This window comes from Xenopus laevis, chromosome 3L (assembly GCF_017654675.1).
Source record: "Xenopus laevis strain J_2021 chromosome 3L, Xenopus_laevis_v10.1, whole genome shotgun sequence".
NCBI lineage: Eukaryota > Metazoa > Chordata > Amphibia > Anura > Pipidae > Xenopus > Xenopus laevis.
The window spans coordinates 110,312,712-110,336,960 of record NC_054375.1 but is presented as its reverse complement, the minus strand read 5'-3'; the positions used below and the strand labels follow the sequence as shown (position 1 = coordinate 110,336,960).

The window sequence follows — 24,249 nt, the reverse complement described above, 5'->3', positions numbered from 1 at the left end:
ATGAATTTTGTGAAGCTTTATTGGGCAGGTCAGATGAAACAGGTTAAAGTTTCACCAGGGGCTAGCTGAAGATGCATTTTATATATTAAGTATCATTAACAGCATTGAAACCTGGCCACTGCAATGGGATAAGCACTTTTATGGCACCAGGGGTCAGAAGTAAAAGCTAAAACATCGCTATCGTGAGATTTAAATAAAAAGAAAGGCTTTAAAATAAAAAAGGTTTTAATGTATTATAATCCTAAAATCAGACTCTTCATGCTTCCTGATCCGAAAGACCGTTAATGGCCTTTCTGCATTCCTTTGGTGAAACTAAGCAACAACTTCATGCTCTTCTAACAGCTTCACATTGATGAATACAATCCTGTGTTCTCTTTATTGGAACCAAATAGGGAATACCAGGATTTCCTAGGGAAGTGCAAGAAACATCTGTTGGCTGTCCATTTTTTATTATTGTACACCCAGTGTATTTTCCCAGACCATTAGAAATAAAGGTAGAGAGGGAGAAATATGCCAATATACATATTCACCTGTACTGCTAAAGACTTTAGGAGGTTCTTTTTTTCCAATCATTTCTGCACATTTGTCACAGTACTTTTTGAGGCTGGAGTGATAACGTGCAACTTTCTTGATGCATATCAATGCAGCAGGGCAGCTGGATGGCTGCTGCTAGTCAATGTTGCATGTAGTGTTCTCCCAGCAAGATTAACTATATACCAGTCATTATGAAGTGCATAAGTGGATGTTACTAGGCTTGCTATTAGTTAGTTGGGTGGATCTGGGCAAACTTTACAAGGTTTCACTTGATTTAAGCTCATTTATTTTTAAACAACATTGCTCTTATATATATTTAGTGCAAGCAATGTAACATTTTCACTTTGTATTACTCTAATATAAATATATGTTCAAAGGCAGTCGCACTCTAATCCGAATTTTGTGTATTCTTGTGGCTGCAGGTTCAAAGTCTTTATTGCATAATTTATCACATAGAACAGCACTCAAGTTTTAGTGAATCAAGTCACCTTTATTTGCATGAATCTTTGAGTCCAATGTTTCGGCCCCCCTTTGGGGCCTTTTTCAAGGATTTTTCCTTGAAAAAAGCCCCAAGGGGAGCCAAAACATTGGACACAAAGATTCATGCAAATAAAGGTGACTTGATTCAATAAAATTTGGAGTGCGGTTCTCACACACACACACTACTCTCACACACACACAAATTAAAAAACATATATTAATTAACAAAAATTATGGTGTCATTAGTTATAGAAAATTATAAAAAAAATAGGAGAATACTGAAATCAATTCTTGATCAGCAATACTAGACTTTTATTTTTAAGCTGAGATCAGGTTCTTTTGATACCTCTGATAAAGCGGCTACTACATATTTTGCTACCATTTTGCTTTATGGATAGGATTCTAAATTTAGACTACTCGTGGCAAAATTAATAAACCTATTAGAAAAGCTTGTTTTTCAATAACAAAGAAACAGACTGGGAAGGAAAGAAAAATGTAAACAAATCCGTTAAATATTTAAATGTATTACATTGGGAGCGATTATTACATTGCTGAAAAAAACATTAAGATCTAACTTTGTGTAGGAAATAAAAAACTGGTCTTTTATGTCATGATATCTAATAACCTTATCTCTAGTAATATTACAATAGACTATGTTGCAACTGAAAGTAGGCGGCACTGGTTAGTGTTACAGTTCTAAAACAAATGCAGAACTGGGCCAGTGCAATTTGAAAGAGAGAAAGGCATTCTGTAAGTATAGCAAGACATTGCTTGAAGATATAATATCAATAACCATTCTTACTGTATGTACTATTACAGGTCAATCGATTAAAACGACACAATGACAAAATTGGAGACACAGATGCACGCAATTTCACTAAAATAATCTTTATTTACCATTTGTTAAAACCTCATTCTAATCAATGCAGGCTGCTCTCGGGGTTACAATCCACACAAACAAAACTTCTGTTGAGCACAGTGCAAATAAAACCAACAATGGAAGCTTCTTGGCAAAAACAGAACAGATTTTGCCTTTTTTTGCAAAAACACCTGAAAGACACCAGTATGTGAAGAAAAGGCTTTATGGCAGCAGATGGAGTGGGGCATACAACATTAAGAAGATGTGAATCTGTTGAGGCCTTTTGCACACATACAATATATACAATGGAACTAGAGAACATGAGACAGAAAAATGGTTATTAAGAAATCATTCTATACAGATTAGGTAAAAAGGTTCATGCTACTTTAAAGGAAAATCAAAGCAACAGATTGTTATTTAGTTGTTCCCAATTATCTATGCATCCAAGGAACACATGAAAGAACAGAGATGTACACAAGATGCAGCTTCAGTGACATTTTAATAAATATCTCTATAACTAGCTTACATATTATACTTTGTTTTATTAAAAAATATCCTAGAATTCTCTTTGTGCACTTTATAGAGTTAAAGAAAATACTTCTTTCTGAAACACATTTAAAGGGACACCATGTAGTACTTCTCATACCAGAGGATATCATGAACAGTTATTTCCCTATATCCTTGTATACAATCTTTTATCTGAAACAGATACACACTAGAACTCTAAAGCGAATTGAAACAAGGGGGATGTGATATATTAAACATGACTGCAGTTAGAAGATAATATTAAAAACTGCAGAATCAATTCTCATCGTCCTTGCTGGGAAACAGGCCTTTACCATAGGCTGTTCTGAACCAGCACTACACATAATATGTGCTTTATAATGGAGGCAAATAACCAAATAACTTTGGATGATGGTATGTACTTATTTCTGCCATCTACAACAGTTTTGCAACTTTATTCCATAACAGACATACTACTCCTTGTATATACTAAACCTAGAGAGAATATTTGCCGTTAACATTCTAGATCGACTTTTTATTATTGCTGTAAAAGTGAATGGATTGTTAATGGAATATTAACCCACAGTCTAAATCTCAGGTTTTAATTAGTTCCCAGGATGTTTGTTATAACAATTAAGCTGCATTTATCAATTAGCTTAGAATTCCAGTGCATGGTGAGCACATGGTGCCTAGTTAATTCCAGTTAGAAAGCCTACAGGAAGGCTCAGATAAAGCAGAGTGTGCTATTTTGACATTTAGAGGGCAACTATAATGAATAACAAATTGCCCTTGAATAAAACTGCAATAAGCCCCAGGAGTACATAGATTTGTTAAATCACTTTACTGCAAAATATAAAATGTAGGTTTGTTACATAATGGTGAAGAATAAGTGACTAAGGTAAATCCTGGACAAAAGTTTCATAGATGACTGCGTGAAAAGCAGGAACACTTATTAAAGCTTTAAACAAAAGGTTTCATTAAATCTCACTGTGAAACAAAAAAAATGCAGTCTGTGACAATCAAACAATAAAGAGCAGGGAATAAGCAACAACAGGAACTGAAGCAGAAATTCAACTCCCAGCGATCCCATTTCTTGGAGTTGCAGTTCTATATAAACTGGAGTGCGAGTGTTTGCCCTTTTTCAATACAAAGCAATAGAATTAATTCTTCCTTTAGTCAAAGCAAAAAGCACAGCTCAGGAATGAATAACAAAACTACAAGTGCCATGCACATACCACTATAATACAAATGCAGGAGGAGTTGTGCCATAATGTTTAAAAGCAGAGTAATAAATTAGGACTCTTCACATTTTCAGTTTTGCATTGAACTGCTGGAAGCCCATTTCGGATTAAAGGAAAGGCATTAATGCACTTTCTCACAATCTTTGTATTATTGCACAGGCTTTCCTTCTTCAAACGAGATGTTCATTTGTGCAGTTAACTGGTCCTGACAACGTCTTCTGCTCTATGAAAGCAAAGAGATAAACAGTGGATTGTATTAAGAACAAACTGCATTGCACTTTCTTCTTGTAACCATAGGAATAAAGCAGATTGGCACAAACTTGAACTACAATCCAAGTAAATACTAGCAACATTCCAAACCATTCAAGTGCTTTATGACAAAATGCATTGATGGTTGAAGCCACATTGGGCTATTTAATTTCCTTTAGGGCAATGACACACAGTGTAATTTGTTGCCAATGTTAAAAAGTTTGCTACCGGGGCAACAAATCTTCCCAAAATGCCTCACCGTACACTAACCTAGCATTTCCCGTGACTAAATTACATATGATATGGCTTATCTTAATAAAGTACTATTTTTTTTTTTTTTTAATGCAGACTACAAATCTCCCCATGTGTCAGTGCCCTCAATTACCAAAGGCCATCCTTGTAAATGAATAATAACAAGTAGGGTGGCTATGGGAGATAGCCTTTCCTGTAGGCATCAAAGTGAAAGAAGGCATTTTGCCACAATTAAAGGAACAGTTCAGCGTGAAAATAAAAATTGTGTAAATAGATAGGCTGTGCAAAATAAAAAATGTTTCTAATATTCTTAGTTAGCCAAAAATGTAATGTATAAAGGCTGGAGTGAACAGATGTCTAATAAAACAGCCAGAATCCAACTTCCTGCTTTTCAGCTCTATAACTCTGAGTTAGTCAGCGACTTGAAGGGGGGCCACATGGAACATTTCTGTTCAGTGAGTTTGCAATTGATCCTCAGCATTCAGCTCAGATTCAAAAGCAACAGATATGACCCATGTGGCCTCCCTCAAGTGTCTGATTGGTTACTGCTGCCTTCATGGGGGGGGGGGGGTTTGTCAAAATTACGAAAAAGAAAAGCAGGCCTTAACTAGTTTTACAGATTACTCACAAATGCTAAAGTGCCACTTCTGAGATTCCAGGAGTGTAACCGCCTTTTGATTTCATCTGATCCTGGAAAGATCCACCCTATACAAATATGTAAGTGGATGTATATTAGAGAAACCGTTTGTGATAGAAAGGCAAGGAAAAACAAGAGAAGGTAAAGGTTAATGCACGGAAATATATTTGGTTTAATCTCTCTCCTCAATAATCACTGGATTGATCATGTAAACTCAATTTAATAATTCGTTGCTACTGGTTCCTAGACCCGACACAAACCTATAGCCTCTTATTGCATTACCGCCGTGTGTTTCACTTAGCCATTTCTTGTAGCAATCAGTCATTTGTCCTTAGTTTCTTAACAGTTATAGGAGATGCTACGGGGTTCTTGGATGATTTTCATCCAAAACAACCTCCAGGCCACATTTAAGTGATAATATGCAGAGATAATCATAGTTTTTTTTCATAGATATCAGTGAGAATCTACCCAGGGAAGCCACGTGTCGATCACTACTGCCCGTTCTCTACCCTATACTCATTTTACCTCTCTAGCCCCATTAACTATTCTAGTTTTTTCCTAATTTCCAATTACTCCCATTTTTTTTATTAAAGGGGACCTGTCACCCTAAGAAATAATTTCAAATTCTTTTCTATCAGTTAGTTGAGCAAAATAAACTTTACTTACACTGTATTTATTATTTAAATTTTGTTTCCTTCTGTTTTGGAATTATACAATCACAGCAAGCAGGTAGCTGCCATTTTGTGGACACGGTTATTAAGGGAAATTGTGTATCACCCCAAAATCTTGTGTATGAACCAGAACGAGGGACCTAATGTCCATGTGCAGTGCCCTACACAATTATAGAGCCTGAGGAGGGAAGGGGGAATGGGAGGAGAGCAGTGACATCTAGGAAGTGCTGAATGGAAAGTGAAAGTAATTGACTGCCCCTCCTCTATGCCACGGGTATAGAGGCGGGGCAGGTAATATTTGATTGACAGTTTAGATATTTAAACACCTTTATAACAGGTATGGATGTTTTAATGAAAAAAAATTTTGGGGTTCCATATTTAATTTGGAAAGGACTTTCATTATGCAGTTTTTTTATGTGTAGGTGACAGGTCCACTTTAATAGGCTCTATTTTTCTCTCCTTGTAATATGCAACCTTCCATTTAAGTTCACTCTTCTGCTCACTTCTTCCACCATTTCCAATTTTGCTCTCCTTTTCTGCCCCCTTGTTTTACCTTGCCTACAACTCCATTTTTCTTCTCCCACTTAAAGTGGACTTGTCACCTACACATAAAAATCTGTACACCAAAAGTCGTTTACAAATTAAACATGGAACCCAAATAGTTTTTTTTTTTCATTAAAGCATCAATACCTGTTATAAAAGCATTTCAATATCTGAGCAGTCAATCAAATATTACCTGCCTCGCCTAGAGGTGGGGCAGTCAATCAATTTCACTTTCCATTAAGCAGTTCTTAGATGTTACTGCTCCCCCCCCCACATTCCTCCTCTCTCCTCACACTCTAGAATTGGTTAGAGCAATGTGTATAGGCATTAGGTCCCCCATTTGGGCGCATACACAAGATTTTTGGGTGATACACAACTTGTCTTAATAACAGTATCCACAAAATGTCTCCTGCCTGTGTGCTGTGATTATGTTATTCCAAGACTGGAATTACTTGCAGATCCCTCAAAAGGTCTGACTAGCGACTGACTAGAATATTATATGGATTCAGTAGTGCAGACAAACTCAGTATATCAGGCAGCTACAGAATGCAAGAATGAGAATCACATATGAATGGTAAGGTCCTAGGCTACCTTAATAACAGCTTTGGGTTGAAGCTGAATGTGGGGGGCGTTTCGGACACTTGGTCAAATGTTTGCAAATTCATCTTTATTTTGAAATAAACTTACCATTGCAAATCCTGCATTTGTGTCTCCTGAACCAACATGTGCAGTATGTACAAAATTCATTGGCTCCCCAATCATACTCCTGTCAATGCGCCGTCGCCGTTTCTAAACATTAAATACATAACATGATCAGAGGAATCCTAGACCAACTACTTTGTAAGGCCACATAACCTGTATACTGAGTTAATGTTATATATTTAGACAAAAACAGCTGATATGCACTCTATCTTCAAATAAAAAAAAGATTAATAATCAAGCAGCCAACTAACTCTTTCATGGATCTCCCTTCTTTATATGACATGGACTGCCAGCTAAATGTCAGAGCAAATCACAAGTTGCTTTTTTGAAACTGTATCATGACATTTGATGACGCCATTCGGGAAAATAGAAAAAAAGTGGGCCTTACAGATGTGGTAGACATTCCCCCCCCCAAAAAAATACAAGAATTTAACTCACCGGTTGGGGTTGTTCACCAATGCAACAGCTGAAGCAGAAGAGAAATTCAGTCATTGCTTTGTCTCAAGAGTTAATGGCAGGTGCTTCCTCTAAAGAAAGGTTTTTTTCTTCCTGCAAAGCTTCTATAGATGCTGCCACCACAAATGTATCCGGAAGAGAGAGAGACAGCGGAAAAGCAAAATCACTGAAGACGATTTGGAACACTCTTAATAATGACAATGCAATGATCAAAGCAGCGACAACCTGCAAACAGAACAGCTAGACTTCACTACACATAAAATTTCTCAAAAAAAACTTGCAGCGTCTTATCAGCAAACAAACTAAGGCAGGCAGGAAATTTGACAGTCAGTCAGAGTAAATGCACCCCTTAGATCAAAGTTATGTAAGAAGTAACTAGTGTCCTATTTCAGTTTGTGCTAAATTTTAAAATGATGCAAATTTTCTAGTTCCTCCCCAGTTATGGCTTATTGCGAAGAGCTGACATTCCAGTTTCAGAGCTGTAGCTCTACTACTTTGGCTACTTTTTGGCTTAGCTAATGTCAAGTCTATGTAAGTGGTTTATCTTTAAAGTTTCCTGGTTAGGAATAAGGCTTTATGTTGCAAAAGGACGATGTGCTATAGTTTATAAGGATACCTATCAGGCCCAGTACAGCACAGTATCCACCCAATATTTATTTAGCATAGAGCAAGACCATATGACATAAATTAACTTCCTCACTATTACATCTGCGACACATTGGGAATGAGTCCATATACATCTTAAGCAGCATCAAATAAGCTCTGTGTAATATAATTGTACATATAGCTAGATTATTATCTATCTATCTATATCTATATATCTATATATCTATATATCTATATATCTATATATCTATATATATCTATATATATCTATATAATTGTTTGGGGGGGTTCCTATTATTCAATATATATACAGGTTATCCAGCATGCTCGGGACCTGGGATTTTCTGTAATTTGGATCTTCATTCCTTAAAGGAGAAACAAACCCTCCCCCCCAGCCTAGCTGCTACCCCAGGCAAATGCCCCTAACTCTTTACTTACCCCTCTGTGCACATTCTGTCCAGCAGAGTTCATGGACGCCATCTTCAGCCGCTTCGGTAATCTTCAGAATGAGACTTGCGTATTGGCGCATGTGCAATTGGAGCAATTTTCTGTCCCGCGACAACTGCGCATGCGCCGAAACTCATGGAAATTGCCGAAGCACATGTCTCATTCTGAAGATGGCGTCCATGAACTTCGCTGGACAGAATTTGCATGGAGGGGTAAGTAAAGAGTTAGGGACATTTGCCCGGGGTAGCAGCTAGGCTGGGGGGGAGGAGGGTCTATGTAGGGTAGGGGAGTAGGGTTTTTTTTATTAAGGGTTTGTTTCTCCTTTAAGTCTTCTAGATAATCATGTAAACATTAAACAAACCAAATATATTTGCTTCTAATTAGGGTTATTTTTGATTATTTGGATAAAATGGAGTCAGTGGGAGATGCACCCAGAAAGAAGTGGTATGCTGAAGTAAAATTGTATTTGGTCAGTGGGAGACCGCCTTTCCCTAATTTGGAGCTTTCTGGATAACGGGTTTCTGGATAAAATCCTTTATTAATAGAGGTATTATATACCTTATTCTGAAAACCATTATCAGCAAAGCCCAAATTATGACCAAGATGTACCCATGGAAAAAAGATTATACTCTTTGCTTATAATAAACGCGCTTATAGAAATCGAATTGGGTCACTAGAAATATCAGTATTATCAGCTACAAGCCATAGAAAAAAACGAGTAGGAGAAAATAGTCAGAGTACATCAACTTATCTATACAAAACAGAACATATTGTCTCAAAATAGTTTTTCCAGTCCAGACCACTGCTTAAAAAGCACAAATTCCTATAAAAATAGCCATGGCAAGTACAATATTAAGGGGAGTTACAGAACAGGAAGTGGAAATCTGAAGCAAAAAATAACGAAAGCTGTGCAGCAATTCCATACATAGAACTGAATTCTACATCAAGTGCTTCAAAGGCTCTAAGAAAAAGAGGGGGACTCAGAGGGAGTCCTGCTCCAGTTTCCTAATTTGCAAAACTAGGCAGGCAGTTTTGGGATGTGAGAAAATAATTTTTACCAATGCAGTTGGTTAATTTTCTAAAACTTGCATTCTTGTTTTAGTACATTGGAGATGTTATGGGGAAATTATATTTTTGGTGAAGTTACTCCAAATTTTCACTTTCATCCTTTAGTAAACATGCCCCTTTGCCTATCACTGGTCCCAGCTATAACCATCCACCAGGGTTTTAGACCTATTGGTCCCAGCACTGGCCTTCCACTAGGGTTCTAGCCCTTCACTGGCAAAAAATATTTGGCGTCTCTGACCCTAAAAAGACTGGTGCTTCAGTCTACATACCCCAAAGGAAATGTTTTAAGGGAAACAGCTAGTACCACTATAGAGCCCTTTAGTGACACAGGACATTCATCCACCTTCAGGCCCTCAGGGGATCACTAGACCACTCCCTATATGTACACAAAGTGAATAGTCATATGGCTTTTTCACATGGGACCTTCTCAGACAGAAAATACATATGTAGTGGGAGGCCCTAATTTTTACATTACCTTTACCCAGAAAAGTTGTAGGAAGGTCCCTTCTTAAAGTGATACTGACACTAAAAAATACTCTTCAAAATATTAAAGTAGTTTTCGCTGGTAGGTTTTCTTTTGAAAGTTACTCGAAGTTCCTAAACCTGACTGTTTTTCCAACCTAACTGTCCCTTCTCGACTGATTAAGAGTTTCTAATACTAATGGACTACTGCTGAACAAATATGGCAGCCCCTTTATAAAGGAACATGGGGTATCATATAGGAAATGGCATTGGGCAAATACTTTTATTGTAAAATTATAAGACAAAGGTAAAATTACAATGCAAAAACAATGCTGTAATAGATGTTTAAAAAAGTTTGAAATTGTGGTGTCAATATGTCTTTAAAAAATAGGGTCTCTATACTTGGATGGGAAGCCTACTTTATACCCACTACACTGGCAACATTTTTACTGCAAACCATGTTATTTATAATTGTTGAATCATTTACCAATTTAAACACGTGCTGAAGGGTTACAATTGCTCCCCCCCCCACCACCAAGGACATAAAAGGACAAACCTGACTTAAAACAATCCAGTGTTTCAACAGAAAAGGCAGGCTGCATTCCAACCAGACCTTGGCTTTAACTAAGATATGCTAACAAATTTCACACAAACTGCAACAAGAAAACCCAATTGAAAGCCTGCCAACATAAAGAATAAATCCCTGGTAAAGTTATTAACATCTCACTCACCAAAAATAAATAAATCTTATTGGTGCATCCATTGATCAAAAATGAAAAAGGCATGGAATTATAGAGGGGGCAGGCCCCATAAGGGAGGGGTGTGAATAACACTTAAGTTGGCCACAGACGCAAAGATCCGATCGTACAAGTCATCGTACAATTGGACTTCCCCATCTCCCGACCTGCCACTAATTATTCCAATCAAATAAAGTAGAAAAGAACAGATCAGCCAATGTTCTGCCCATGACAGCAATCGTACAAAAGTTATGTCCGACCAAAGCTAGTGACAGTCTCCCTCTGAAAATCATACGATCGGCAATACATGCAGAGATATTATCGGCAGCCGACAGAAATCTTTTAACCTGTCCGATCGACCACACAACCGCTCTCTGCCGGACGAAAAATGACCGGACTCTCCACACGCGGTCCAAAAATCGTATGAATCCTCGATTCGTACAATCAGATCTTTGCGTCTATGCCCAGCTTTACAGTTATGTTACTGTTTAAAGGAAATTTCAAACCAAAAATTATTTTTAGTATACAAAAGAAAACATAATTCTAAGTAACTTCGCAATATACATTCATAAAAAATTGTTAAAAAACTGTTGATACAATGTAAGACAAGGCAGCTGATTAACTAAGCTAAGACAACATTGTATAAAAAGTAACAACCAGGAGTTGGCAACTGTTTTGACAAATAACTTTAAAAAGCACTGAAATTGTTAAAGGAGAAATATAGGATAAATCAAACAAAAAAAAAAACAAAAAAACACCCTAATTTTGTAGGCGGTAATGTATACTATATGGTGCTGGTTTTACTTTTGCCTGTAAATTAATATTGTCTTCAAAATTAGCCCCTTAATTTGAGCTCCCTGTAGATGTTCTCTGGTCCCTGTTTCAAATGAATGGTGGGAGTGTCCTAACGGTCCCTGCCAGAAGCACAGTATGAGGGGGACAGCCAATAACAGCCCTGCAATCACACAAGCAAATACAGGTTCCAGTTCCCTATCAGGTCAGCCTAGCTGCTGATTGGTTCCTATCCTACAGTGCACATACAACCATCAGTTAACATATGTGAGATCTTGCAACCTACATGACAAAGATATGACCAAAGTTTCCAGCACCATAAAAGTGCTGGCTTCAGTGTAACCTCAACCTTTTGATATAATGCAATGTCTGAGGATTTTAGTAGAAAGTTTTGCCTTTTGACCCACACAGTGGCAGAACTCAGAAAATATCAAATATTTTAATGAATTGTTGGAAGTAGCAATTTATAAATGAACAAAATGTATACAAATACAAAGGTTTGTACAAGCGCTGTAACCTGTGCCTACGAGGAAACTTCGGGCGACTTTCGGAAAACGAATCGCCGTTCCAAATTAAACAGACACTCAGGTAACACTTGAATATCGAACACAAATATAGCGTGAAGCATCAATGACTGCTTGTCGCTCATCTAAGTCTATGAATTCGATGCACAATTATGGGATCCGTTATGCAGAAAATTAAGGAATGGCCATCTTCCATAGACTCCCTTTTTATCCAAATAATCAAAAAAAATTTTTAAAATTGAGTGGCATAATTAGATATTACTGGGCCCTACAGAAAATTATTTTTCAGGCCCCCAAAATTCCTAGACGTTTACCAATTTTTATTTTAATTGTATATGAATTAGGGCCTTGTGGGGCCCCCCTGCTTCCTCTGTAGTTAAACCCCTGTTTTTAATCCTTATTGGAAGCAAAACAATCATAATATGTTATTTAGTGTTTACATGATTTTCTAGTAGACCTATGGTATGAAGATCCAAATTATGAAAAGATCTGTTATCCGGAAAACCCCAGATCCTAAGTATTCCAGATAACAGTCCCATGCCTGTATATCTATCTATATCTATATATATATATATATATATATATATATATATCTCTCTCTCTCTGTCGCTCTCTCTCTCTATCTATATATCTATCTCTATATATCTATCTCTATATATCTATCTCTATATATCTATCTCTATATATCTATCTCTATATATCTATCTATCTATATCTATATATCTATATATCTATATATATATATATACATACAAATATAACATGCATATTTTCCAGGTGTTCTCTGTGAATGAATAAGCTGTGCACTACCTGAATCAACACCAAGCTACATAAATACAAGATTTCTAAAAGGACACTATCCCAATTCAAAGTGATAAGGGGGGAGCTGCCATACAGCTCCTCACCATGGGAGTCTTGAGTAAATTGCATTCCAATTGCACCCAGCAAGGAAACGCAACCTTCCGGAATAGGAAGCCAGCAGGCAAGGGATACTCATTAGAAGGAAGAAAGTTTGCTCCGAGTTCAATCCCCGCTGGAGAGGTAATGAAACCGCCTTGCAATAAATCTAATGGAGCCAGGGAATACCCACTGGTGGTTTGTTGTTGGGGGGGGGGGGGGACGAGTTGTTATAGCGCGGGGATTGCCGGGGTGTGGGAAGTGACAAGCCGAGGGTCACACACGATATGAAGATGTGCCGGTACTTACCCCCACAACGACACACACTGCAGCACCGCTATGCACAGGATTCTGCAGCAATCAACATAAACCACGCCCCGGGGCGTAGTTAACCTAGTTAACCACCCACGTGATCAGAAGGCTTCCCGCAGCCAATTGCGAGGCAGCTCAGTACTTATTAGCAGGTGTAATGCCTGTTCAATAAAACGAGCACGCGTGCTTCAGTCCAGGCTGGCGGGTGCGTTTCCTACAGTGACCGTTTGGGTCATTTTCGGTAAGGTAGAGTACAACTCCCAGAATTCCATCGTACCCGTCTCGCTGGCTGCTAGTGGGAGTTAAAACATGTTAATGGGTGAGCTCTGTAAGCAATACTTGGCTGCATAAGGCTGAAAATGATGATTTGCCTCAGCTATAAACTGTGCCTTTCCCCACCCTGTGAAAGGTGGGAAGTACTCCATGTCATGTCCATTTCTGCCTTTAATTAGAAGCCACTAGACTAAAGCTACACATTTAATGGAAAGCTTAGGGCAGGCTATGACTGGCGATCTGTGGTTTTGGCAAGTGCCAGAGGGGCTGCTGTAAGTAGCCATAGACAGGCCTGCCTGTTCCTGGTGGTGTTCTTCCTTCCAGTATCCTGGTGAGACAATCGTGCCCCTTTGCTGGTCCAGAACCATTAGCTTAGCTCCTCTCTCAAATAAGACCTGGCGGCATCCGATTAGCCGAGGGCTCCTCCCGAGGTGAAAGGCGGCGATTAGAGGCAGAAGTAAGAGCCGAGACCAGGGAGCTTAGCTTGGATTCTGGATATAGGGTGCCGAACATGACAACAGCCTTTCTAGCCTTATTCTATTTTAGACTTTACTTCCCCTTTAATTGCAATGGGGAGGAGTCATGATGTCACCATTTGTGATGTGGGTTTTAAGGGGTTGTTCACCTTTAAATTAACTTTTAGTATTTATAGAACAATCAATTCTAAGCAATCTTTCATTTGGTCTTCATTATTTATATATTTTGTTAATGATTTGCCTTCTGATTCTCTTTAGATTTTCAAAGCTACGCATTTATTTTTATTGCTACTTTTTATTACTCATCTTTCTATTCTGGACCCTAGCAACCACATTGCTGAAGTTGCTCTGAAATGGAGAGCTACTAAATAAAAGCTGAATAGATCAAAAACTACAAATAACAACCCTTCAAAAGTGTGATCAATTGCACTTTGCAGTCTAAATCTACTTTGTGCTGCCTCCAATCTTATATTATACCGAATAAGTTACCTTTGTGACTGAGCGTGGTGGGAGTAAATTAAAACCCACCAATCTTGAAAAAACTACAATTCACCCAACCCCTACCCAATCCTGTGAAATCCCTGAAACTTTTGAACACACAAATCTTGTTTTTCCAACTTTGGGCCCTCCTTTGCTACAGGGTTCATGACTGCATTACCCTTCTGATGGTAACATTTTCCTTATGTTCTGTGCAGCCAAAGTTGCCAATGAGCTGTGTGTTCTGCTGCAGGTTGGATATGCAGATCTGTTTTATGTTTCCATCTTTACAGCCCATGATTTTGCATCATTTTTAGAGATTATTGAGGCTAAATTGAGGCTAAATTACTAACATGGATGCTAAAGAGTAACAATGCAGTTACCAGTGACAATCAGAAGTTGATTTGATCTATTTATTGATTGCTATAAGCAACCACAATAATGGTGCATTATTGCAGTGTTTACTAACACACTTGTTAGTAAATCAGCCCTGACTGCCTTATATCAAGCAAGTACAGTGGGTGGCTAGAAGTATCTGTGCTTTGAACTGTATTTGTGCTTCCTTTGTGCTTCCCTTGGCATTGCCCTGACCACCCCATCCTCTACAAAATTGACACAAATGTTAGCAAATGTTAACATTTTAGCACCCCCAGTAATTATACTTTTCCTTCTTCTATAAAAAGGATGTTTGTCTTTAGGATAATATCAGTCAGTTGAATCAATGACACATGAATGAAGACAATAAGGTAGGGGCATGCTTAGAAGCACTTCATGCACATGCTTTATTTTACTAAAATGTATGGGATAAAAAGAGGACACTTTAGTACCTGACATCACATCAGTACCCTTGGCTATGCCCTCTGCTTTTTGTAGCAGGGGTATAACAATAGCAGTTGTATAATAATAGAAAAGAGAGATGAGTAGGGTTGCCACCTGCCAGTAAAAATTATGGTTGATCCCAATGTTATTAATAGGGAAAAAAGATAAATATATAGAAAGGCCGGTATTTTTTTCCAGAAAAGGTGGCTACCCTAGAGATGAGAGTTTGTGGCCAGAGAAATTTAGGGGCAGATTTATCAAAGGTCGAGGTAAAACTTCAAATGAAAAAAAAATTAGAATTTCGAGCTATTTTTTGTGTATTTCGACTAGGGAATAGTCAAAATTCTATTCGAATTTGAAGAAAATTCAAATATTGAAATGTATTATGTACTGTCTTTTTAAAAATTCGGCTTCGACCATTCGCCATCTAAAACCTGCCGAATTGCTGTTTTAGCCTATGGGGGACCTCCTATAACTTCTTTGGAGTCAATTGGTGGACTTTGAAAAATCAGTTTTTTTGGGGGGGGAAAACTGAATCGAATTCGATAGAATGCGCCAATCCTTCAATTCCTACAATTCGAATTTGGCCGAATACCGAACTATTCGATCGAAAACGGACCTATTTGACCTAAAAAAAAACTTCGACTTAATTTAGGTTGGTCTTTTTGAATTTGAATTTCGAAGTTTTTTTCAATTTGAAATTCGACCCTTGATACATATGACCCTTAGTCTTTTTGCTATCAGTAATACCCCCATGCAGGCACTAAAAACAAAACAAGAGGGAAAAACTCATTCTGTTAGAGAAATACAAAGGCAAAATGTTTATAACTATAAAAAGAATAACTGCCCTTTAGTTAAGTGTATTTTTGCTAGTTTTTGAGATGATCAAAGACTTCACATTTAAAGGAAAACTATACCCCCCAAACAATGTAGGTCTCTATAAAAAGATATTGCATAAAACAGCTCATATGTAAAATCCTGCTTCATGTAAATAAACAATTCTCACAATAATATACTTTTCTAGTAGTATGTGCCATTGGGTAATCATAAATAGAAAATTGCCATTTTAAAAAATAAGGGCCGCCCCCTGGGATCGTAGGATTCACTGTACTCACAACCATACTAACAAACCATACATGTTAGGTCACATGAGCCAATTAACAGACAGTGTTGTGTCTTTTGCTTACACACTTCTTCCTGTTACAGTTAGAGTTGAAGTATTTCTGGTCAGGTGATCTCTGAGGCAGCACACAGACCATCATGAAATGGTGGCTCAAGGCAAGAGATGTAAAAGGGCAATATTTACTTAAATATATATTCCAGTTTGGTAAGATTCTTTAATATGCCACTTAATATGATATGAACTATCTGTTGCTTAAGTGTTCATTTTGGGGGTATAGTTTTCCTTTAATTAGAACTACCCATAAAATGCAATCCTGTAACAATCCTTGTTGTAACCACTAGAGGTCAGTAGTCCCCTCCACATTCAAAAGCTTTATGTTGGCAGTGATGGTACAGGCTTCTCCAATGAGAACTCTACCTTTTCTCTATATGCCCCAGCTCTCTGTCTTAGATTCATGCATTCCCTGATGAAATGCATATTGAAATGGTACCCATTTGTTCCAAAAGACACATTATTTAACATTTTTATATAGTGAATAAAGTACCCCCTCTTGTAAAATATAAGGATATTATAAGTTAGAGGAGTTCCATGACTATATAAAAACATGAGGCCGAATGAAGTATAAGTGAGTCGTGAGAGGAATGACATCACTAAGCTCCAATTATAACTGATGACATCACTAAGCACCGTTTATAAGCATATAATTGACAGGATATTCATGGCAAATAAATGACACTGAGCATTCCCTCCATATACATTATTTTGGCTGAAACTATTTTTTAATTTTAATTGTTTGAAAAGGGCAATGTTTTACTTTCAATATAATTAATAAAGTTCACAATATATATTAATTATCTTGGAAAAAATTGACATTGGATTTACACAATCCTGACTGACTTGATGGATTCCTCTGGCCCTCTGCCTGTAATAATGAGATTTTAGGACAAGTTGTACAACTTGATCGTACTAGTACATTTCATGCCTCTTTCAAGTGTTTTTTAGGATATTGGATATAGAATTGGGTTTCTCTAACTCAGGGATCCCCAACCTTTTTTACCGGTGAGCCACATTCAAAAATAAAAAGAGTTGGGGAGCAACACATGCATGAAAATGTTCTTGGGGTGCCAAATAAGTGCTGTAATTGGCCATTTGATATCCCTTATGTGGATTGTCAACCTACATTAAGGCTCTGTTTGACAGTGCATTTGTTTTTTATGCAACCAAAACTTGCCTCCAAACCTGGAATTCAAAAATAAGCCCCTACTTTGAGGCCACTGTGAGTAACATCCAAGGGGTTGGAGAGCAACATGTTGCTCACGAGCTACTGGTTGGGGATCACTGCTCTAACTCTTACTTCAGATCTGTCATCTTCAAATACCCTATAGCTATGCCACTAAAGGTCCCCATAGACGCGGCGATTCTTTTTTGATGAATGATTTCAGTGCAGTCCGACCAATCCATCAAATTATCGTGTGGTTAGTGGGATTCGAACGATCGTACATCTTACAATTTTTCACCCGACATCTGTCAGAAGATTGATCGGCCAGGTTTAAAAATCTTTTTCGGTCCTAGTGCAATCTATTTATGTCTGCAGGGCCAAGCAGGCAGCTACAGTTTTCAGTTTTGCTGGCAATATCACCTGAAATGGTCTTTTTAGTTGATGGACACATCGTACATTTAAACGATCATTTTGAGATAATCGTGGTCTCACGATAACATAGTTACATAGTTAAATTGGGTTGAAAAAAGACAAAGTCCATCAAGTTCAACCCCTCCAAATGAAAAACCAACATCCATACACATACCCCTCCCTACTTTTAATTAAATTCTATATACCCATACCTATACTTACTATAGAGCTTAGTATCACAATAGCCTTTGATATTATGTCTGTCCAAAAAATCATCCAAGCCATTCTTAAAGGCATTAACTGAATCAGCCATCACAATATCACCCGGCAGTGCATTCCACAACCTCACTGTCCTGACTGTGAAGAACCCTCTACGTTGCTTCAAATGAAAGTTCTTTTCTTCTAGTCTAAAGGGGTGGCCTCTGGTACGGTGATTCACTTGAAAAAGGTCCCCTGCTATTTGTCTATAATGTCCTCTAATGTACTTGTAAAGTGTAATCATGTCCCCTCTCAAGCGCCTTTTTTCCAGAGAAAACAACCCCAACCTTGACAGTCTACCCACATAATTTAAGTCTTCCATCCCTCTAACCAATTTAGTTGCATGTCTCTGCACTCTCTCCAGCTCATTTATATCCCTCTTAAAGGAGAAGGAAAGCCCCAGGGCGCAAAACCCCTCCCCTGTGTTGCCCCCCCTCCCTCCTCCCCCCTGGCCTACCTGTCCCCCTGGGCAAATGCCCCTAACTTGTTACTCACCCCTCTGCGCAGGTCCTGTCCACGGAGTTCACAGTCGCCATCTTCTCCCACGCGCGTCTTCTGGCGCATGCGCAGTAGGAACAGGTACCGGTACAGCTCTATTGCGCATGCGCCGAATGTCACAAAGTGAAATCGGAAAACTTCGTGACATTCGGCGCATGCGCAATAGAGCTGTACCGGTACCTGTTCCTACTGCGCATGCGCCAGAAGATGCCGGTCAGAGCAGGAAGAAGACGCGCGTGGGAGAAGATGGCGACTGTGAACTCCGTGGACAGGACCTGCGCAGAGGGGTGAGTAACAAGTTAGGGGCATTTGCCCAGGGGGACAGGTAGGCCAGGGGGGAGGAGGGAGGGGGGGCAACACAGGGGAGGGGGGAGGGGTTTTGCGCTCTGGGGCTTTCCTTCTCCTTTAAGGACTGGAGTCCAAAACTGCACTGCATACTCTTGATGAGGCCTTACCAGGGACCTATAAAGAGGCATAATTATGTTTTCATCTCTTGAGTTTATGCCCTTTTTTATGCAAGACAGAACTTTATTTGCTTTAGTAGCCACAGAATGACACTGCCCAGAATTAGACAACGTGTTATCTACAAAGACCTGTAGATCCTTCTCATTTAAGGAAACGCCCAACACACTGCCATTTAGTGTATAACTTGCATTTATATTATTTTTGCCAAAGTGCATAACCTTGCATTTATCAACATTGAACCTCATTTTCCAGTTTGCTGCCCAGTTTTCCAATTTAGACAAATCACTCTGCAAAGTGGCAGCATCCTGCATGGAACCTATAGTTCTGCACAATTTAGTATCATCTGCAAAAATAGAAACAGTACTTTCAATGCCCACCTCCAGGTTATTAATAAACAAGTTGAAAAGCAAGGGACCTAGTACAGAGCCCTGCGGTCAGGACCGCCATCAGAAATCGCAATTTCCTGGGCCCCCTGGGCTGTGCCCACCGCAAGCCCCACCTACAGGTCCACCCACCCCACAGGTCAGCCCTCCACCACACAGTAAAAAAAACAAAAAAAATATTTGTGGCTCGGGTTCCTACATGTTAATAAAAAATAAAAAGATATTGGTGGTCAGGGCCCCCCATAAAAGACCATTTGTGGCCACGGCCCCCCCATTAAAAAATATTGGTGGCTAGGACCCCACATGAGAAAAAAAAAATTGGTGGCCTAAATTGGTGGCCAGGGCCCCTTAAACATCCATGCCTTCCCGAAGTCAGCAGCTCTCAGAAAGATGGAGGGCCCGGCTAATCAAGTAAGTGTGGCGTGGTCGGGCCACCCTTACCCTCGGGGCCCCCTACAACTCTCCCCCTGTCCCCCCCCTGATGGCGGCCCTGCCTGCGGTACTCCACTAACAACACTGGTCCAATTAGAAAATGTTCCATTTACCACCACTCTTTGTAGTCTATCTTTTAGCCAGTTCTCTATCCAGGTACAAATACAATGTTCCAGGCCAACATTCCTTAATTTAACCAGTAACCTTTTGCGTGGCACTGTATCAAATGCTTTAGCAAAGTCTAAGTAAATCACATCCACTGCCATCCCAGAATCGAGGTCTCTACTTACCTTCTCATAAAAAGAAATTAAGTTAGTCTGGCAAGATCTATTACGCATAAAACCAAGCTGGCACAAACTCCTAGTATTATGATTTGCTAAGAAGTCCAGTATCTTATCCCATATTAACCATTTGAAAAGCTTTCCTATCACTGACGTCAGACTAAATGGCCTATAGTTTTGAGGCTGAGAACGGGATCCTTTTTTGAATAGAGGCACCACATTAGCAATTCGCGAGTCTCTCGGCACTATGCCAGATCTCAATGAATCCTGAAAAATTAAGTAAAGAGGATTGGCAATCACAGAGCTAAGCTCGCTAATTACCCTGGGATGAATACCATCTGGCCCCAGACATTTGTTAATCTTAAGAGACATGTTCTAGTCTCTTTTGAATTTCATCATGTGTGAACCATGCATCATTAGTTGTGTTACTAGAATTGGTACTGTCAAGAAGGAAACCTTCACTTACTGGTTCCTCATTGTGTAGACAGATTGCCTTATAGCTTCTTTGCATGATTTATTGGCCTCCTTGTACCTTATAAATGTTTCGGCTGTACCAGCTAACTTGAAAGCCTTAAAAGCACGTCTTTTCTTACCCACCTCAACACCAACGCTTCTATTGAACCAAAAAGGTTTTGCTTTGCAACGACGTTCCTTGCTTACGATTGGATCTTTTAAAAATCTTTACGTCTGTGGCCAGCTTAACAGTCTGCCACATGCAAACATTACTTTTTTTGCTATCACTGGGTGAGTTACAAAGGGTCACCTCAGTTAGAGGTTTAAAATTGGTCTGCAGGGATGCAAACAGCAGGCTTATGGTACTAACAGATTAAGCCAACTAGCTGATTCTATTAGAAGTTGCGGAAAGCAAGCAACACAATGCATAATTTGTATGTATTTTAATACAGAAACTTCCTAGTTACAAACTGGTGATCCGAGTCTTTCCCAATTTAAATCTAAAATGTAAATAATCAATTTAAAACTAATTTAATAATGCATTTAAAGCTGGCTATACCAGTACCACTTTCCTAGACAATCAAATGTCTATTATATGGACATATTTTACTTTTTCGTAATTAGACAGATTGCTGCATGGCTGTGCAGTAATAGGCAGTTTTGGACATACCACTAATCCCCTACATGTACCAAATTGGGCTATTAGTCAATCTGTTTTTCCAGACTGGCCAATAAACTTAGTGCAATCACATCAAAGGTTTGCCTGGAATGGAGGGGGGCATTACCAGAAATTAAATCAAAAATTGCATTAAGGTTATGAATGATCTGATTACCATTTCTGAGCCCAGAGAAAAGTCTGAGAATGCACTATAGAACATAACTGAAGTGCACTGAAAAATAACAGCAGATGCATTTTTGTTGTGGGGAAGTAAAGTACAAAATAAAAGTCAGAGCACTCTTCGTTTTTACACTGCCAATATCATGATTTTTAAAGGAGTTGTTCACCTTCCAAACACTTTTTCGTTTGAGTTGTTTCCAGATTGTTCTCCAGATAAAGACTTTTTTCAATTGCTTTCCACTTATAATTTTTTACCATTTTTCCAAAAGTTTGATGCCCCTATCAACGGTGTTTGTCTGGCAGCTCAGTAATTTAGGGGAAGACTCTGCGCTGTTACAATTTTGCAACATTTAGTCACGGCCGCCTTTAGGGGGTACAAGTGTACCAGGACCAGGCATGAAGGGGGGCCCAGCAGTGCTGAACTTTTCAAAAGAGCTGGTTCCCCCTTGACAGCGCCGAAGCCGTGGCTCCCTTCCAAAGTCCTGAACAGCCTAAATGCGGAAGTGCCGAACAGCGGCGAAAAGACCCAGAGCCATGAAAATAGCTGAAGCGGCGAAAAGACCTGAAGTCACGAAAACAGCCGAAATTGAAGCCCTGAAGAGCCGAAAGGACGTCACAATAGGAGGCGAAGTTGAAGTCCTGAAGTCACGAGTTCAAATCTACTGAACACCAGTGTGTGTTTTTTTTAAAATTTTAAATTTAATCCCCTGGCCACCAATGTATTATTTTAATACTCTATAGGCCCCATAAAAAAATATTCTCTAGGGCCCCAATTTTTTTTAAATTGTAAGAGGGGCATTGGTGCCAATGTTTTTTTAAAAAAAATATTCTCTGGAGCCCCAATTTTTTTTTAACTTGTAGGGGGGCCCTGACATCCAATTTTTTTATGGGGGCCCTGGCAGCACAGTTTTTTTTAACTTACAAGGGGCCCTGACCATCAATAGCTTTTTATAACTTGTGTGTGGGGCTGATTACCTTTTTTGGGGCTGATTACCTTTTTTAGCGCTAATGTCTGTGTGGTCTTTTAACTGTGGTGTGGGCAGGATCTGGGGTGGGGCCGAAAATTTTGTTGTATGGCGCCCGTAATTTCTAATGGCAGCCCTGCATTTAGATTATACACATCTCAACTGCATCTCTGGAGTATTAACAAATATTGTATCAATTCTAACAGCTGAAACCCAGCAGGGACAAAGATAAGAAATGTATCAATTTAGAACAGTTTACAGATTTTGCACACCCCCCCCCCCTCCAGAACAGCTTTTAGAAAGGTGAACATTTTAATATATCAATATGGGGGGGTTTGTGGATGCACACCTAAAGCCAATTTCAAAAAGTATAAAGCCCTGTCTAAGTAATTCAAGTAAATATGCCAATGCATGTAATTTTAAAACAGGGTTTTTTTGTTACAAAGTTTTGATCATAATATTGATAAGCCACCATACCACGTCAAGGTAAAACCCCACATGGTGGTCCCTAACTTATTTGACTTTAGTCATAGTAAACAAGGTACATTACCTCTCTGTAGTAACAATTCTTTGTGTAAACATCTCCTGTGCCTTGGTTTCAACTCTGTGCTAGATCCTCCCCCGCCACCTGCTGAGCGGCTTTTAAGAGGGAGAGACTGCCTTAACCAACGCCCATTTTAGAAAAGTAGAAGTCAGGTGTTGTAATTAAAATCAAGGTAGAGTGATATGTGCAGTTGCACAATAGTGTGTATACATGTGTAAGTGAAATGTGAAGGTGTGTATGGTAGTGGTAAGGGAAAGTGTATGTGTATTTGGGAGCATATGTGTAAGAAAGCATAGAATAAAAGAATGTAAAGAAGAAATAAATGAAAGACATAATAAGTGTGTGTGTACATAGAGTAGTGTCTAATGGGACGTTGGTTTTTTCACGGCTAGACCCTCCCATGCCGCCAGCACTTATGGCTTTTAAGAGAGAGCGATTGCACAAACCAAGGCACAACAAGTGAGGGGGACCACCAAAAGTATAAAGGGGGGGTATGAGGGTGCAATAACCACATGAGCTTAGCCAAAGCTTCCAGCAAATACATCAATATGGGGGGGTTTGTGGATGCACACCTAAGGCCAATTTCAAAAAGTATAAAGTCGGCCAGATCTCGATCGGATGGGATTAAAAATCCCGTCGGATCGCGGCCGCATCTGTTCGTTGATGCGGTCCCGCGATCCGACCGCCCGTTTGGCGAACGCTAGGATCCGATCGTTGGGCCCTAGGGCCCACGATCGGATCAGCCCGATATTGCCCACCTCAAGGTGGGCATATCGGAGGGAGATCCGCTCGTTTGGCGACATCGCCAAACGAGCGGATCTATCCGTGTATGGCCACCTTAAGAGTGGGCCCCTGGTCTAAGGTTTTTGGGTGGCCCCTGGTGTCCTAGTCCGACACTGAAGTGGGGTATATGTGGAGTAGGGTTTTTCTTTAATAAGGGGTTTGCTTCTACTTTAAGAATCCCACCACGGGTGATGTTTCTATGTGCAAAGCCACCAGACTTCTATTTTACAACACAGAACACGTCAGTCTAGTCAGTCACAAGGGAACCTTGGAGAATTCTAATAAAATGTTAGCATGGCGGCACTTCTAAAAGCAATATCCTATCAACTATTTTTACTATATACATTGTACGTCTTGCAGACCCCAGGAGGACGAGTGGACCAATACAGAGACATTAGAGGCTAGTGAGCTTTGAAGGGGCTCTTCTATTGAACCATTGCCAAAATCGGGTACAATTATGTATAATATTTCGCGTGACCACGAACAAAAATAACTCGGATCGACCGCCATCTGTTAGAAAATGATGGAGTCACGGCCAATCACCTCTTCCGCTGGTCACTGTCCCGCCTACACTCTAT

At 39.3% G+C, this 24,249-nt stretch overlaps 1 protein-coding gene across 1 annotated transcript; it reads right to left on the bottom strand.

Annotated features, from left to right (window-relative positions):
* Positions 1–1,886: 1,886 nt before the first annotated feature.
* On the bottom strand, positions 1,887–22,939 carry cdc42se2.L (CDC42 small effector 2 L homeolog). Its single transcript, NM_001093929.1, is given in 5 exon segments — positions 1,887–3,836; positions 4,748–4,824; positions 6,658–6,759; positions 7,111–7,353; positions 22,895–22,939. Coding segments are annotated over 3 exon segments (228 nt in total). The 5' UTR covers positions 7,165–7,353; positions 22,895–22,939; the 3' UTR covers positions 1,887–3,836; positions 4,748–4,752.
* Between the last annotated feature and the right edge of the window lie 1,310 nt (positions 22,940–24,249).